This window comes from Xenopus laevis, chromosome 4L (assembly GCF_017654675.1).
Source record: "Xenopus laevis strain J_2021 chromosome 4L, Xenopus_laevis_v10.1, whole genome shotgun sequence".
NCBI lineage: Eukaryota > Metazoa > Chordata > Amphibia > Anura > Pipidae > Xenopus > Xenopus laevis.
Window position 1 is genome coordinate 18,186,756 of NC_054377.1, and position 13,151 is coordinate 18,199,906.

The window sequence follows — 13,151 nt, forward strand, 5'->3', positions numbered from 1 at the left end:
TTCTTCTGCTTAGGAAAGATTTGAGAAAGGTTTCTAATTTTTTTCCCCTAAGCAGAAGAACATCAGAGCAGCCTCTTTCTTTCTCCTGACAACTTCCTTGACTACTTGGTGGTCAGACTGGTGGGGAAAATGATCAGCAGGTGGCGCTGTTGTGACACAATTCATTCATATTAACAGTACATGTATCCCATAATATCTTGGAATTCAAAAAAAAAAAAAAATAATGAATGTACATTGCAAAAGTTCTTAGAATAACACCCTCATTAATTTTACATTCACTTGTTTTAAAGGTTTACTTATCCTTTAAAAACATTCTTGCCATGGAATCAACAATGCCTGTTTGCATGCACAACATAGGGCTTAGAACAGAAAGGGTTAAAAAAAAAAAAGAGTTTATATGTTTATATGCTCTTCCAGTAAGGCTGGGGAAAAAAAGATCCGTAATGGAACTTTCTATGCATATTTCATTAGAACACAGGCCACTTATTCCTGAGGGGCGAAATCTGTGTCCTTGTTCATGCTCTGATAACTGGAAATCTGTAAATTGTTCATGAGTTGTGAGGCGGCAGATCTGATTGGCCGGTTTCCATTTCTACATTTGCCATTTTTGAGTTATTTTGCTTTCCTCATCTCTCCAGTTTGCAATTTCAGCAGTCTGGTTGCTAGGATGTAAATCACCCTAGCAACCAGGCATTGGATATGGGAGACTGGAATATGAATAGGAGAGGGCCTGAATGGAAAGATGAGTAATAAAAAGTAGCCATTTGTTTTTAGATGGGGTCAGTGACCCCCATTTGAAAGCTGGAAAGAGTCAGAAGAAGGAGGCAAATAATTCCAAAACTATAAAAAAAAGAAAAAATTAAGGCCAATTGAAAAGTTGCTTAGAAGCTACCATTCTTTAACATACTAAAGTTAACTTAAAGGTGAACAACTTATAAAGGAAAAGGAAAGCTACTGAGACAGTTCATTGCCAATAGATTACACAGTAGTGCAAGCTATAACACTATATTTATTCTGCAGAATGCTTTGCCATGCCTGAGTAATCGGCTCTAGAAGCTCTCTTTAGGATAGCAGCTGCCATATTGGCTTGGTTTGACATCACTTCCTGCCTGAGTCTTTTCCTGCTCTCTCATAGCTCTAAACTCAGATTACAGCTGAGAAGGGAGTGGGGGTGGAAGAGGAACAAACTGAGCATGCTCACGCCCAGGGCAAGGAGGTTTAAGCTGAAAACAGGAAGTCTGATACAGAAGCCCATGAGTACACAATAGAAGGAAAGAAATGCTGTGTTTGTTTTGACAGAGGACTCAGAGCAGCATTACTTTGAGGGTTTACTGGTGTATTTATGTAGACTTTCTGATAAAGCTTACTTAGTTTTAGCCTTTCATTCTCCTTTACTTTTGTTTTCTAGTAACAATACATTTATATGAGGTTTCTACAGATAAATAACATAATTAATGTTAATTATTATTTTATTTTTTTCGTAGGGGAAGTGGGCTTCCTGGCTGAAGACCGGAGGATGAATGTTGCTATAACACGTGCACGGCGCCATGTTGCGGTGATCTGTGATTCCCATACGGTCGGCAACCACCAGTTCCTCAAGGATCTTGTAACGTATTTCAACGAGCGTGGAGAAGTCAGGACGGCTTTCGAATACCTTGAAGATGTTGTGCCTGAGAAATACTCTCATGAAAACGGGACCCCCGGGAAACCAGAGAAACAAGCTAAAAAAGTTGGGAACAAGCAAAAAAAGCCAAATACAGGGGGTCCCAGCAACCAAAATCGGGCAGATCCCACAAAAACTATCAGCAAAGAAAAGTTTAAAGTAAGTCCTGTTGTTGGGAACGTTAAAGGGATTCTGTCATGATTTTTATGATGTCGTTTTTATTTCTAAATTACACTGTTTACACTGCAAATAATTCACTCTACAAAAAGTATTTTTTTTAGTTGTAATATTGGTGTTTAGGGGAATGGGAGGGGGTGATATCACTCCAATTTGCAGTACAGCAGTAAAGAGTGACTGACGTTTATCAGAGCACAAGTCACATGACTGAGGGCACCTGGGAAACTTAAAATTAAATTTAATTAAATCAGTTTGCTCTTTTGAGAAACGGATTTCAGTGCAGAATTCTGCTGGAGCAGCACTATTAACTGATGCTTTTTGAAAAAAACATCTTTTCCCATGGCAGTATCCCTTTAAGCACCATGATAAGTTGGATCCACATACTGACGATGTTACAGCTGGAGACCATCTTAGGAAAACCATCGAAGATTTCTTGAAAGACCCCGATACAACCCAGCTTGTGTTTCCTTCATCTCTTACATCACATGATCGGTTGCTGGTCCATCAGATATCTGAGGAATTAGGGCTGGAGCACACAAGCACAGGAGACGGCAAGGAGAGAACGATTTCCGTCACCAAACCCAAAGCAATTTCGGGAGATGCCGTATCTTCACAAACAAACGATTCAGAGGCCGGGCCGCCTTTGCAATTACCCAGACTGGAAGATGAAAAAAGCCAAAAGAAGACCAATTGCAGCGGAAGTTCCAATAAAGTCGACTTGAAAGCATTACACATGGAAAGAGTGCAGAGGGAAAAAGCAAGACAGGAAGAAAGGGGGAGAAGTAAACCTGATAGTTCAACAAGTTCAAAACCTGCAGCAAAGAAAAACACAGATGCAAAAGGTACGTTGGAGTGTTTTTATTCTTATAGATAAAATTTTGTGGTTCTATTTACCATGACTTTTCCCAAAATCATTTCATGTGTACAGATAATAGCCACCAGCGATGCCCTATGATTGTAATAAGAACGGCCCAGAATTACATTATAGTACCCTGTATGCTTTTGTTTCTTCATACAGGTATAGGATCCGTTATCCGGAAACCCGTTATCCAGAAAGTTCAGAATTACGGAAAGGCCATCTCCCATAGACTCCATTTTATCCAAATAATTCAAATTGTCAAAAATGATTCCCTTTGTCTCTGTAATTACCGTATATACTCGAGTATAAGCCGAGTTTTTCAGCACCAAAAATGTGCTGAAGAAGTTTGCCTCGGCTTATACTCGAGTTAGTATGTGCACAATGACCCAAAGCGCATCGATTGCGCTCATGAAATGTCCTTGTGTGCCCCGCTCAGCTGCCTTGTCCCTGTCTGTATTTATTAGTGTAGTCAGACGTCATTTTCAGTGCATGAAATTGTTCCTACCGTATATGGGCATGCGCCGATAGCCCCTCCTACATCTAGCATGACATGCGCTGTTGCCGACGCACTTCAGAGCTTCGTTGTGGCAATACTATGGGACTTCAGGGCTCTCTGCCGTATATGTGCATGGGCCGATAGCCCCTCCTACATCTTCCGTGATATCCGGTGCTTCCGAAACACTTCAGAGCTTCTTCCGTGACATCCAGTGCTGCTGTTCGGTGTGCAGTTAAGGTAGAAGTGCCAGGCACATGAATCAAGTACAGTATTCACAAGAGGCAGGAGATGTGTAGTCATTCCGCCTCCCAACCCTTAAAATTGGGAGGCACAGCTGCTGATACAAACCATTTCACCTGCTGTTTACAAACAATATGTAATGCTAGCATTGTGTTTTGATTTCACAAACTACCCTGCTTATTTTACAAATCTGGAAAACACATTTTAATTGCTACAGTAAGCAGCTCATTTGTCTCCAAATCCTGCCCTACCACTTTATCCAACAACATTACTACTACCACTGGTTCAGAGAATGGCCATTAACACTCAGAGGTTGATACTTATTATTATGGAACATTTTTCCATCATTACATTTTTTTGTGGCCCAATTTAGGAACCCTTACCAGTAGCTGCTGCATTTCTCACCTTAGGCTTATACTAGAGTCAATAAGTTTTCACAGTTTTCGTAGGTAAAATTAGGTACCTCGGCTTATACTCTGATCGGCTTATACTCGAGTATATAGGGTAGTGATGTGCGAATTTGCGCCGTTTTGGTTCGCCGAAAATTTTTGTGAATTTCCCGCGAAATTTGCGAAACAGCGAAAATTTGAGAAAATGTGCCGGCGTCTCATTTTTGACGTCGGCATTCGTTTTTTTTAAAGCCGACGCCCGTTTTTGACGCCGGCGACAATTGTTTTTTGACCCCGGTGAAATTTCGTCAGCGAATTTATAATAAATTCGCCCATCACTATCTGTAATAATAAAACAGTAGCTTGTACTTGATCCAAACACAGTTTTAATTAAACCTTATTGGAGGCAAAACCAGCCTATTGGGTTTATTTCATTCTGAAATTATTGTCTAGTAGACTTAGAGGCACATTTATCAAAGGTCAAATTCATGCGAGGTTTTAAAAACTCCCCAAAACTTCCATAAACTCGACCAATCAAAACTTATTGAAAAAATAGAATTTTTAAAACCTCGAATTTTTAAAACCTCGAATTTGATTCAAGTTTTTTCTCCGAAAAAAACCCAGAATTTCAGGAAGGCTGCAGACAACTCCGAATTGATCCATGGACCAATCCCACTGACTTAAACAGTAATTTGGCAGGTTTTAGTTGGCGAATAGTCGAATTCGAGTTCTTACTGGGCCAGGGTATGATAAATAAATATGATAACTAGCCAGATATGGGATGACTTTGACGTAGTAGGCCAGCTTAAATATATTGCAATATATGGACAAACAATCCCTGTTTTGTTTAAAGGGTAAGGCATTTTTCAGTAAGGGGCACATTTACAAAGCTCAAGTAAAGGATTCGAATTAAAAAAACTTCGAATTTCGAAGTGTTTTTTTGGCTACTTCGACCATCGAATGGGCTACTTCGACTACGACTTCGACTACGAATCGATGATTCGAACTAAAAATCGTTCGACTTTTCGACCATTCGATAATCGAAGTACTGTCTCTTTAAGAAAAACTTCGACCCCCTAGTTCGGCAGCTAAAAGCTACCGAACTCAATGTGAGCCTATGGGGAAGGTCCCCATAGGCTTGCCTGCGTTTTTTTGATCGAAGGATATTCCTTCGATCGTTGGATTAAAATCCTTCGATCGTTCGATCGCAGGATTTGCGCTAAATCGTTCGACTTCGATATTCGAAGTCGAACGATTTTAGTTCCTGGTCGAATATCGAGGGTTAATTAACCCTCGATATTCGACCCTTAGTAAATCTGCCCCTAACAGTATGCACAAAATGTTTCAATGTCTTAAATATATTGCTAATGGGTTGATATATGAATATAAGGCTGATTAGTAATTAATACAGATTAGTAATTAATACAGATAATTACTACATGGCAGCACAGAAACCAGTGCACTTTAGGATGGAACTGCTTTCTGGCAGGCTGTTGTTTCTCCTACTCAATGTAACTGAATGTGTCTCAGTGGGACCTGGATTTTACTATTGAGTGCTGTTCTTAGATCTAGCAGGGAGCTGTTATCTTGTGTTATGGAGCTGTTATCTGGTTACATTTCAATTGTTCTGTTGTTTGGCTGCTTGGGGAAAGGGTGATATCACTCCAACTTGCAGTAAAGAGTGACTGAAGTTTATCAGAGCACAAGTCACATGACTGGGGGCAGCTGGGAAACTGACAATATGTCTAGCCCCATGTCAGATTTCAAAATTAAATAAAAAAAAAAAAAAAAGTTTGCTCTTTTGAAAAATGGATTTCAGTACAGAATTCTGCTGGAGCAACACTATTAACTGATGCATTTTGAAAAAAACATGTTTTCCCATGACAGTATCCCTTGAATACAGGCAACCGCAGGAAGATCAATAGAAGCAATGTTTTGATTGGTTGCAATCGGTTATTGCAAAAGTGCAAATATGCCCCTTATTAATACATGGGTGGTCCCACTGCTGTCATTTACATATTTATACAAGTGGCCCCATGTGAATGATCAGTGTATAAGTAGAATAACTGATATTTGTATCATTTCCTATTTCCAGCTAAAACTATTGGCAGTTCCAAAGCCTCCAGCGCAGACGCAGACGATTTTGATGCCCTAATTGCCACCACCATGAGAGCGGACAACACCTGCGGCTTTGCCAAGTGTAAAACAAGTGTCACGACAGTGTCGGACTTCTGCGTGCACTGCAATAAGCGCTTCTGCTTGAGCCACCATATTCCAGAGGTAAAAAGTCTCGTTTATTAAAGGGCCACATGGAAATAACTGCAGTTGCCTGACTTTATTAAAGGGGAACTATCGCAAAAATGAAAATTTAATACAGCTTCATCACACAAATAAGCAACTTTCTAAATACAATCAATTAAATATTCTGCATTGTTTCTGAAATAATCAAGTTTATCTTCACTATTCCTCTCTCAGCATCTGTTTCTCTTTCTGTCTTCATGCAGCACTTGGGTGTCAGATATTCATTGACAGTTAGATCCAATATATCTTATAGTGGGGCTCCTTTTGCCTAGAAGATGTATTCGAGCTCACTCTATTAAACTCACCAGACATCATGGGGCACATTTACTTAGCTCGAGTGAAGGAGTAGAATGAAAAATACTTTGAATTTCGAAGGTTTTTTTTGGCTACTTCGACCATCGAATTGGCTACTTCGACTACGACTTTGAATCGAACGATTCCAACTAAAAATCGTTCAACTATTCGACCATTCGATAGTCGAAGTACTGTCTCTTTAAAAAAAAAAAAAAAAACTTTGACTACCTACTTCGCCACCTAAAACCTACCGAGCACCAATGTTAGTCTATGGGGACCTTCCCATAAACTTTCTAAGCTCTTTTTGATTGAAGGAAAATCCTTTGATCGTTGGATTAAAATCCTTAGAATCGTTCGATTCTAATGATTTAATCGTTCGATCGAAGCATTTGCGGTAAATCCTTCGACTTCGATATTTGAAGTCGAAGGATTTTACTTCGAGGGTTAATTAACCATCTGCTAGGAAAAGGAGCCCCCCTATAAGATATATTGGATCTAACTGTCAATGAATATCTGACACCCAACTGCTGCATGAAGACAGAATGAAGAGAAACAGATGCTGAGAGAGGGATAGTGAAGATAAACTTGATTATTTCAGAAACAATGCAGAATTTTTAATTGATTGTATTTAGAAAGTTTCTTACTTCAGTATGAGGAAGCTTATTTTACATTTTAATTTTCGCTATAGTTCCCCTTTAGGGCTAGTCCACACGGGGAGATAGCGACGCGTTTGCGGTCGCGGCGACAAAGCGCCGCGACAGTCGCCGCGACCGGCGCAGGCGACAGTTTTGTATGGGCGCCTATGTAAAAACGCCTGTGCTAACCACACGAGGCGATGCGCTTTTCAACAGTCGCCTGAAAAAGCCTGGCGAGGCATTTTCAGGCGACTGTTGAAAAGCGCATCGCCTCGTGTGGTTAGCACAGGCGTTTTTACATAGGCGCCCATACAAAACTGTCGCCTGCGCCGGTCGCGGCGCTTTGTCGCCGTGACCGCAAACGCGTCGCTATCTCCCCGTGTGGAATAGCCCTCAACTGTGTAATGTAAGTCTGATTGATCCCCTTAAACCAGTCATGTAGAAAGTCTGTACCATTGGGGAATTGCTCCACTGCCATTGGTTGATTGGGGTGAATGGCCTATAAATTACAATATAATTCTTATAGGCGTTGGTGACTTCACAGGGAGCTGCATGAACTCATTTGTGCACATGAAAAAATGTCTTTGCTTATCACAGGGCTATTGGCATTAGGGATGCACCCAATCCAGGATTTGGTTCGGGATTCAGCCTTTTTCAGCAGGATTTGGATTCGGCCGAATCCTTCTGCTTAGCCAAACTGAATCCGAATTTGCACAGGTGAATTAGGGGCGGGGAGGGAAATCGTGTGACTTTTTGTTACAAAACAAGGAAGTGATAAATGTTTTCCCCCTTCCCACCCCTAATTTGCATATGCAAATTAGGTTTCGGTTCGGTATTTGGCCGAATCTTTCGCAAAGGATTCGGCTGAATCCGAAATAGTGGATCCGATGCATCCCTAATTGTCATAAGTTGTGTGCAAATACAGGTAGGGGATCCATTATCCGGCAATCCGCTTTCCAGAAAGTTCAGAATTATGGAAAGGCCGTCTCTCACATAGACTCTGATTTATCCAAATCCTTATTGGAAGCAAAACCAGCCTTTTGGGTTTATTTAATGTTTATATGATTTTCTAGTAAACAGAAAGATCTGTTATCCGCAAAACCCCAGGTCCTGAGTATTCTGGATAACAGGTCCCATAGCTGTAGTCTGTGTATAAGTGAAGCTGCCAGTGTAGGGTTTGCCGTATCACATAACACACAATACATTAGAGGGACTGAAGCAGCTGTTCGTGCCGCTCTCTTCCCCGGAGGAGCCCTAATTAGATTACATTAAGTAGAAATCCACTGAATATTATATTTCTATGGCTCCTAAAAGCTCTTTAGCTCGGCTTTTTGGATCATTGTTGCTGACGTTTCCTGAAATTGCCGCCGCAGTTCTAATCATTTCTAAATAGCAAACGTGTGTGTTTGTGATTCTCAAAATTGCAGTTGTCTGTGCGATGTGAGAACAAACAGTCGGGTGTTTCCAACAACTGCACCCGCGTCTATTCTGTCTGTCCCGGGTGTCTAAGCAGCTCTCTAATGGGACAGGATCCAACACAAACAAAAACTCTCTTATTATCTAACAGTACAGGGAGTCCTCCATACACCCGACTTACATACAACTCACACTTACACACAGAGGCTTGTACAGTAACATACAGTGGTTTACTTGGCCTTTATTAGCATTTACCTTTATTAAAGCACCTGCCCCAGTCCCCTCTGGTGTGTGTTGTCTACTGGAGCACAGAAAGTAAATGTATATGTTTCATTTTACATACAAATTCAACTTAAAGGAGAAGGAAAGTCTAAAATAAAGTTAATCTCTAAGTGTTGACCATGAAAAAATAAAACCTTTACCACCAAGCATTCCCTCATTATTTTTTACATCAATCTTTGCGCTGCTATCTTACAAAAGTTTAAACATGTATATAAAGACATACCTATGCTGCAGTCCATAAATCTTCCTCAATAGGGCACACGCATGCGCAGAATTTCTCCTGTGTCTTCCCTGCAAATCGATGACGGTGAGGTCACGTGTTACCTCCATTCATCATCGCTGACCTGTCTGCCTCCCGCCTCATTCACTCAAACACCAATCGCGCTCCTGCTTCCCTGTTGTTTGGAGACACAGGGAAGCTTTGAAGCTCATGCGCTCGCTCTTGATTTAATTTACAGTTTGTCAGCGAGCGCAGGAGCTGAGGAGCGCGGCAAAATAAATCAATGGGGCAGTTGCTGAAAGTTCTAAACGCAGGTGCACAAAAACCGCAGGGATATTGGAGTTCCTAATGCAGCGTTTCAGGAGGGGGCCTGATGGCAAGTCTAATGAAGTAGGTCTAATTTTTTTTGTTTCCTTCTCCTTTAAAGGAGAAGGAAAGTCTGTTTGCATTTGAGGGTGCCAAATGTTAGGCACCCCAAGTGATTGTATTGACTTACCTGAAACCCCAGGCCGGTGCTCCTATCAGCAGAAAACTGCACTGGACCGGGGTTATACCAGTGAGCACCACAGAATGATCCTCTTCTGTCTTCTTCTTTCTTCAAATTTCCCGGGCAGATGCATGCGCAGTTGAAATAAACAGGCGACTTTTTAGTTAAACTTCGTCTTTTCGTTCTACTGTTGTAGGTAGGGCAGTTGCAAGTTAGGTTGTAGGTAGGGCAGTTGCGGGTCAGGTTGTAAGTAGGGCAGTTGCGGGTCAGGTCGTAGGTAGGGCAGTTGCGGGTCAGGTTGTAGGTAGGGCAGTTGCGGGTCAGGTTGTAAGTAGGGCAGTTGCGGGTCAGGTCGTAGGTAGGGCAGTTGCGGGTCAGGTCGTAGGTAGGGCAGTTGCGGGTCAGGTCGTAGGTAGGGCAGTTGCGGGTCAGGTCGTAGGTAGGGCAGTTGCGGGTCAGGTGGGTACAAATGTAGTTGTAGGTGCAGGTCATGGGTTGGGTCTAAGTTTTCAAATTTGGAGCTACACAGAGCAGCCAGTATTTGTTCATGGACTGGAGAGAACAACATGTACCATTTGATATTCAGTAATTCAATAACAAAGAATTGGTTGAGGGTATAAATATATTAGCAGGGCGCTGTATAGAAATCCATTTCCCATTAAAATCTCAGACTATAGAAAGGGAAAAAGCCGTAGTTTCTTCCTTGTAATTGTCTCCTGGAAGCTGCACGAGATGCAAATAAAACGAGCGAATAAAGTCTCTTCTGAGCTGGATTCTGATTCATCTCCTGCAGAGCAGATTTGTATAGAAAATGGAATTTGCTTCCCAGTAAAATCACGTATACGGCTAATCAGCGAATCAGCAGTTAGTCTTTCTCTTGTCTAATTATAGTCAACTAATGAAAGATCTTAATCTTGTGCAGCGTCTGTAATCTCTCCCCTCTATACGCTCTACAGTCACAACTGAATACCTCCCAATATTTCCAAAACAGAAAAACAGACAAAATAATTTGGCGCACGGAGTGCGGCAAAATCTGTTCGACCGTGCCCCTTTTTTGTGGCCACACCCCCTAATTACATGTCCTGTTTACAAAATTTGGCAGGTTATGAAAGTTTGAACACATTTCTGTGTAGTTTTGCTAATGAAGGTGAATGGCCCTAAGTTATCCCAAGAGACCTGCTTATCTAGAACTGTTACAAAAGTATCTAAGTATCTATTCTGAGCTCTCTGCCAAAAGTAGGGATGCAACGAATCCAGGATTCGGTTCGGGAGAATCCTGTTGCCTGGCCATCTGAATCCAAATCCTAATTTGCATATGCAAATTCGGGGAAGGGAGGGAAATTGCGCGACTTTTTGCCACAATACAAGGAATTAAAAAATGTTTCCCACCCCTAATTTGCATATGCAATTTCGGTTCTGTATTTGGCCGAATCTTTAGTGAAGGATTTGGGGGTTCGGCTGAATCCAAAATAGTGGATCGGTGCATCCCTAGTGAAAAGCCAATTAAGTTTTAGAAACTGTGTACCTTTTTCTGGCTGTTCGGTGCAGATCAAACAAAAGTCGGGACATTTCAGTGACAATCCAGGACTGTGGGAGCTGTCAAAATCGGGACTATCCCGCGAAAAACAGGATAGTTGGGAGCTCTGCAACTGGGATTAGATGTTCTGCGTCTGCTAGTGTTTCTGTGCATGTTATGTCTGTCTGTTGGGTTTGGGGGGGTGTCTAGCGCCAGCCAACTCCAATTCCTCCTCCTTCTGATGCCCATTGTTTATTTCTACGCTCTCTTAAGCCCCACCCCCACTCCAGTGATGTCAGAGAGGGGCGGGTCACGTGCCAGTGTATAAGAAATAATAGTGTGCTGGGTCTGTTTGGGAAAGGGCAAGTAAGGGTCAGGTGATGTCGACCGTGAACTCCGATCCCTGAGTCTGCACCGAGGGGTAAGTAAAAAGTTAGGGGCATTTGCCCGGGGAGCAGCTAGGCTGGGGGGGGAGGGAGTCTATGTGGGGTAGAGTTTTTTTTTAATAAGGGGTTTGTTTCTCCTTTCGATGTTATCCTTTTTTATAGTTATTGTGAGGTTTTGGGGAAAAGTCTTGAATTTATGCTTCTGGATGATTTTGACTTCACTTAAAATATATTATTTCTACAGATCCACGGGTGCGGGGAAAAGGCCAAAGCCAACGCAAGAATGAGGATCAGCCGGGAAGGAGTTATTTACTCGGGCAGCGGCTCAAAAGATCAATCACTAGATCCGACCAAAAAAGCTCATTTACACAGAAAACTGGATAAGAAAATCAATGAACTGACAAGTCAAAGAAAAACCAAAAAGAAGGAAAAATGAAAATCAATTTTTTTGTCAATAAACTCTGTTGTATTTATGACTTGTTGACTTTTCCTTTTGAAAACTTTTGGGTGTGATTTGTGCCTAATCTGGTTGGCACTTTTGTACTTACAGTAGTTTGAGGTGGACAAAACAAGGGTTAGATATTTCCCCCGTTTCAGAGTTTTCAGAGTTAAAGTTATTACATTAAAAACTGCACCGAATTCAGGATTCGGCCAGGATTCTGCCTTTTTCAGCAGGATTTGGATTCGGCCGAATCCTTCTGCCCGGCCAAAAGTAATCCTAATTTGCATATGCAAATTAGGGGTGGGAGGGAAATTGCGTGACTTTTTGTCACTAAACATGGAAGTAAAAAATGTTTCCCCTTCCCACCTCTAATTTGCTTATGCAAATTAGGATTCAGTTCGATATTCGGGGGTTCGGCCGAATCCAAAATAGTGGATTCGGTGCATCCCTATTCAAAACTCAATGTATCATTTTAGACCTGAAAAAAACAATACTGACACAAAAAATAACTGAAATTACAGGAGAATTCAACCCTAACGTTAAAAACCCCTACCCTACATAGACCCCCTCCCTCCTCCCCCAGCCTAAGTGTTACCAGGGCAAATGCCCCTAACGTTTTACTTACCCCTCGGTGCAGATTCAGACATCGGAGTTAACGGGCGCCACCTTCTTCTCTTCGGAATGAGACCGGCATGTGCAATTGGTTTTGTGACAACTGCGCACGTGCGGAAACTCACGACAATTGCAGGGGCACCGGTCTCGTTCCGAAGATTACCAAAGCGGCTGAAGATGGCGCCCGTGAACTCAGATGCCTGAATCTGCACCAAGGGGTAAGTAAAACATTAGGGGCATTTGCCTGGGGTAACGCTTAGACTGGGAGGAGGGGTGTCTATGTAGAGTAGGGTTTTTTTAACGTTAGGGTTGAATTCTCCTTTAAGAGTTCCCTGTAGCCATCAATGAGCTGCTTCATCTCTCTGCTGACAGTTTGACCACTCCTCTTCTGCAACCTGCTCCAGTTGTCCCAAGTCTGAAGGAAGCCTTCTCCCAACTTCAGAACAGCCCAGTGTTTTGGCTTTCAACATTCCTGTGGGCTCTTTTGACCCACGTTACAGGTCATTGTCCTTTTGGAAAGTTCATGATCTGTGATGGAGACCCAACTTTCCGACACTGGGTTTCAAATTGCACTCTAAAATGCCTTGCACATTCTCAAGGTACCCAATTCTAGAAGCAGTCCCAAAACATAAGTGAACTTCCTCAATGTTTGACTGTAGGGAGGGTGTTCTTTTCTTTGGAGGCTTCGTTTATATTTCAGTAAATAAAGATATATGTTTTTAGAGCTCCCAAAAAG

The 13,151-nt window shown here is 42.0% G+C and overlaps 1 protein-coding gene across 1 annotated transcript in view; it reads left to right on the forward strand.

Annotated features, from left to right (window-relative positions):
• ighmbp2.L (immunoglobulin mu DNA binding protein 2 L homeolog) overlaps nucleotides 1-11,837 on the forward strand; it is a 34,104-nt gene extending 22,267 nt beyond the window's left edge. The window contains exons 13-16 of the mRNA XM_018257515.2: nucleotides 1,485-1,822; nucleotides 2,187-2,682; nucleotides 5,920-6,104; nucleotides 11,606-11,837. Coding sequence (XP_018113004.1) covers nucleotides 1,485-1,822; nucleotides 2,187-2,682; nucleotides 5,920-6,104; nucleotides 11,606-11,797 — 1,211 coding nt within the window. The 3' untranslated portion in view covers nucleotides 11,798-11,837. The remainder of the gene's footprint in view (nucleotides 1-1,484; nucleotides 1,823-2,186; nucleotides 2,683-5,919; nucleotides 6,105-11,605) is intronic.
• The last annotated feature ends 1,314 nt before the right edge of the window (nucleotides 11,838-13,151 follow it).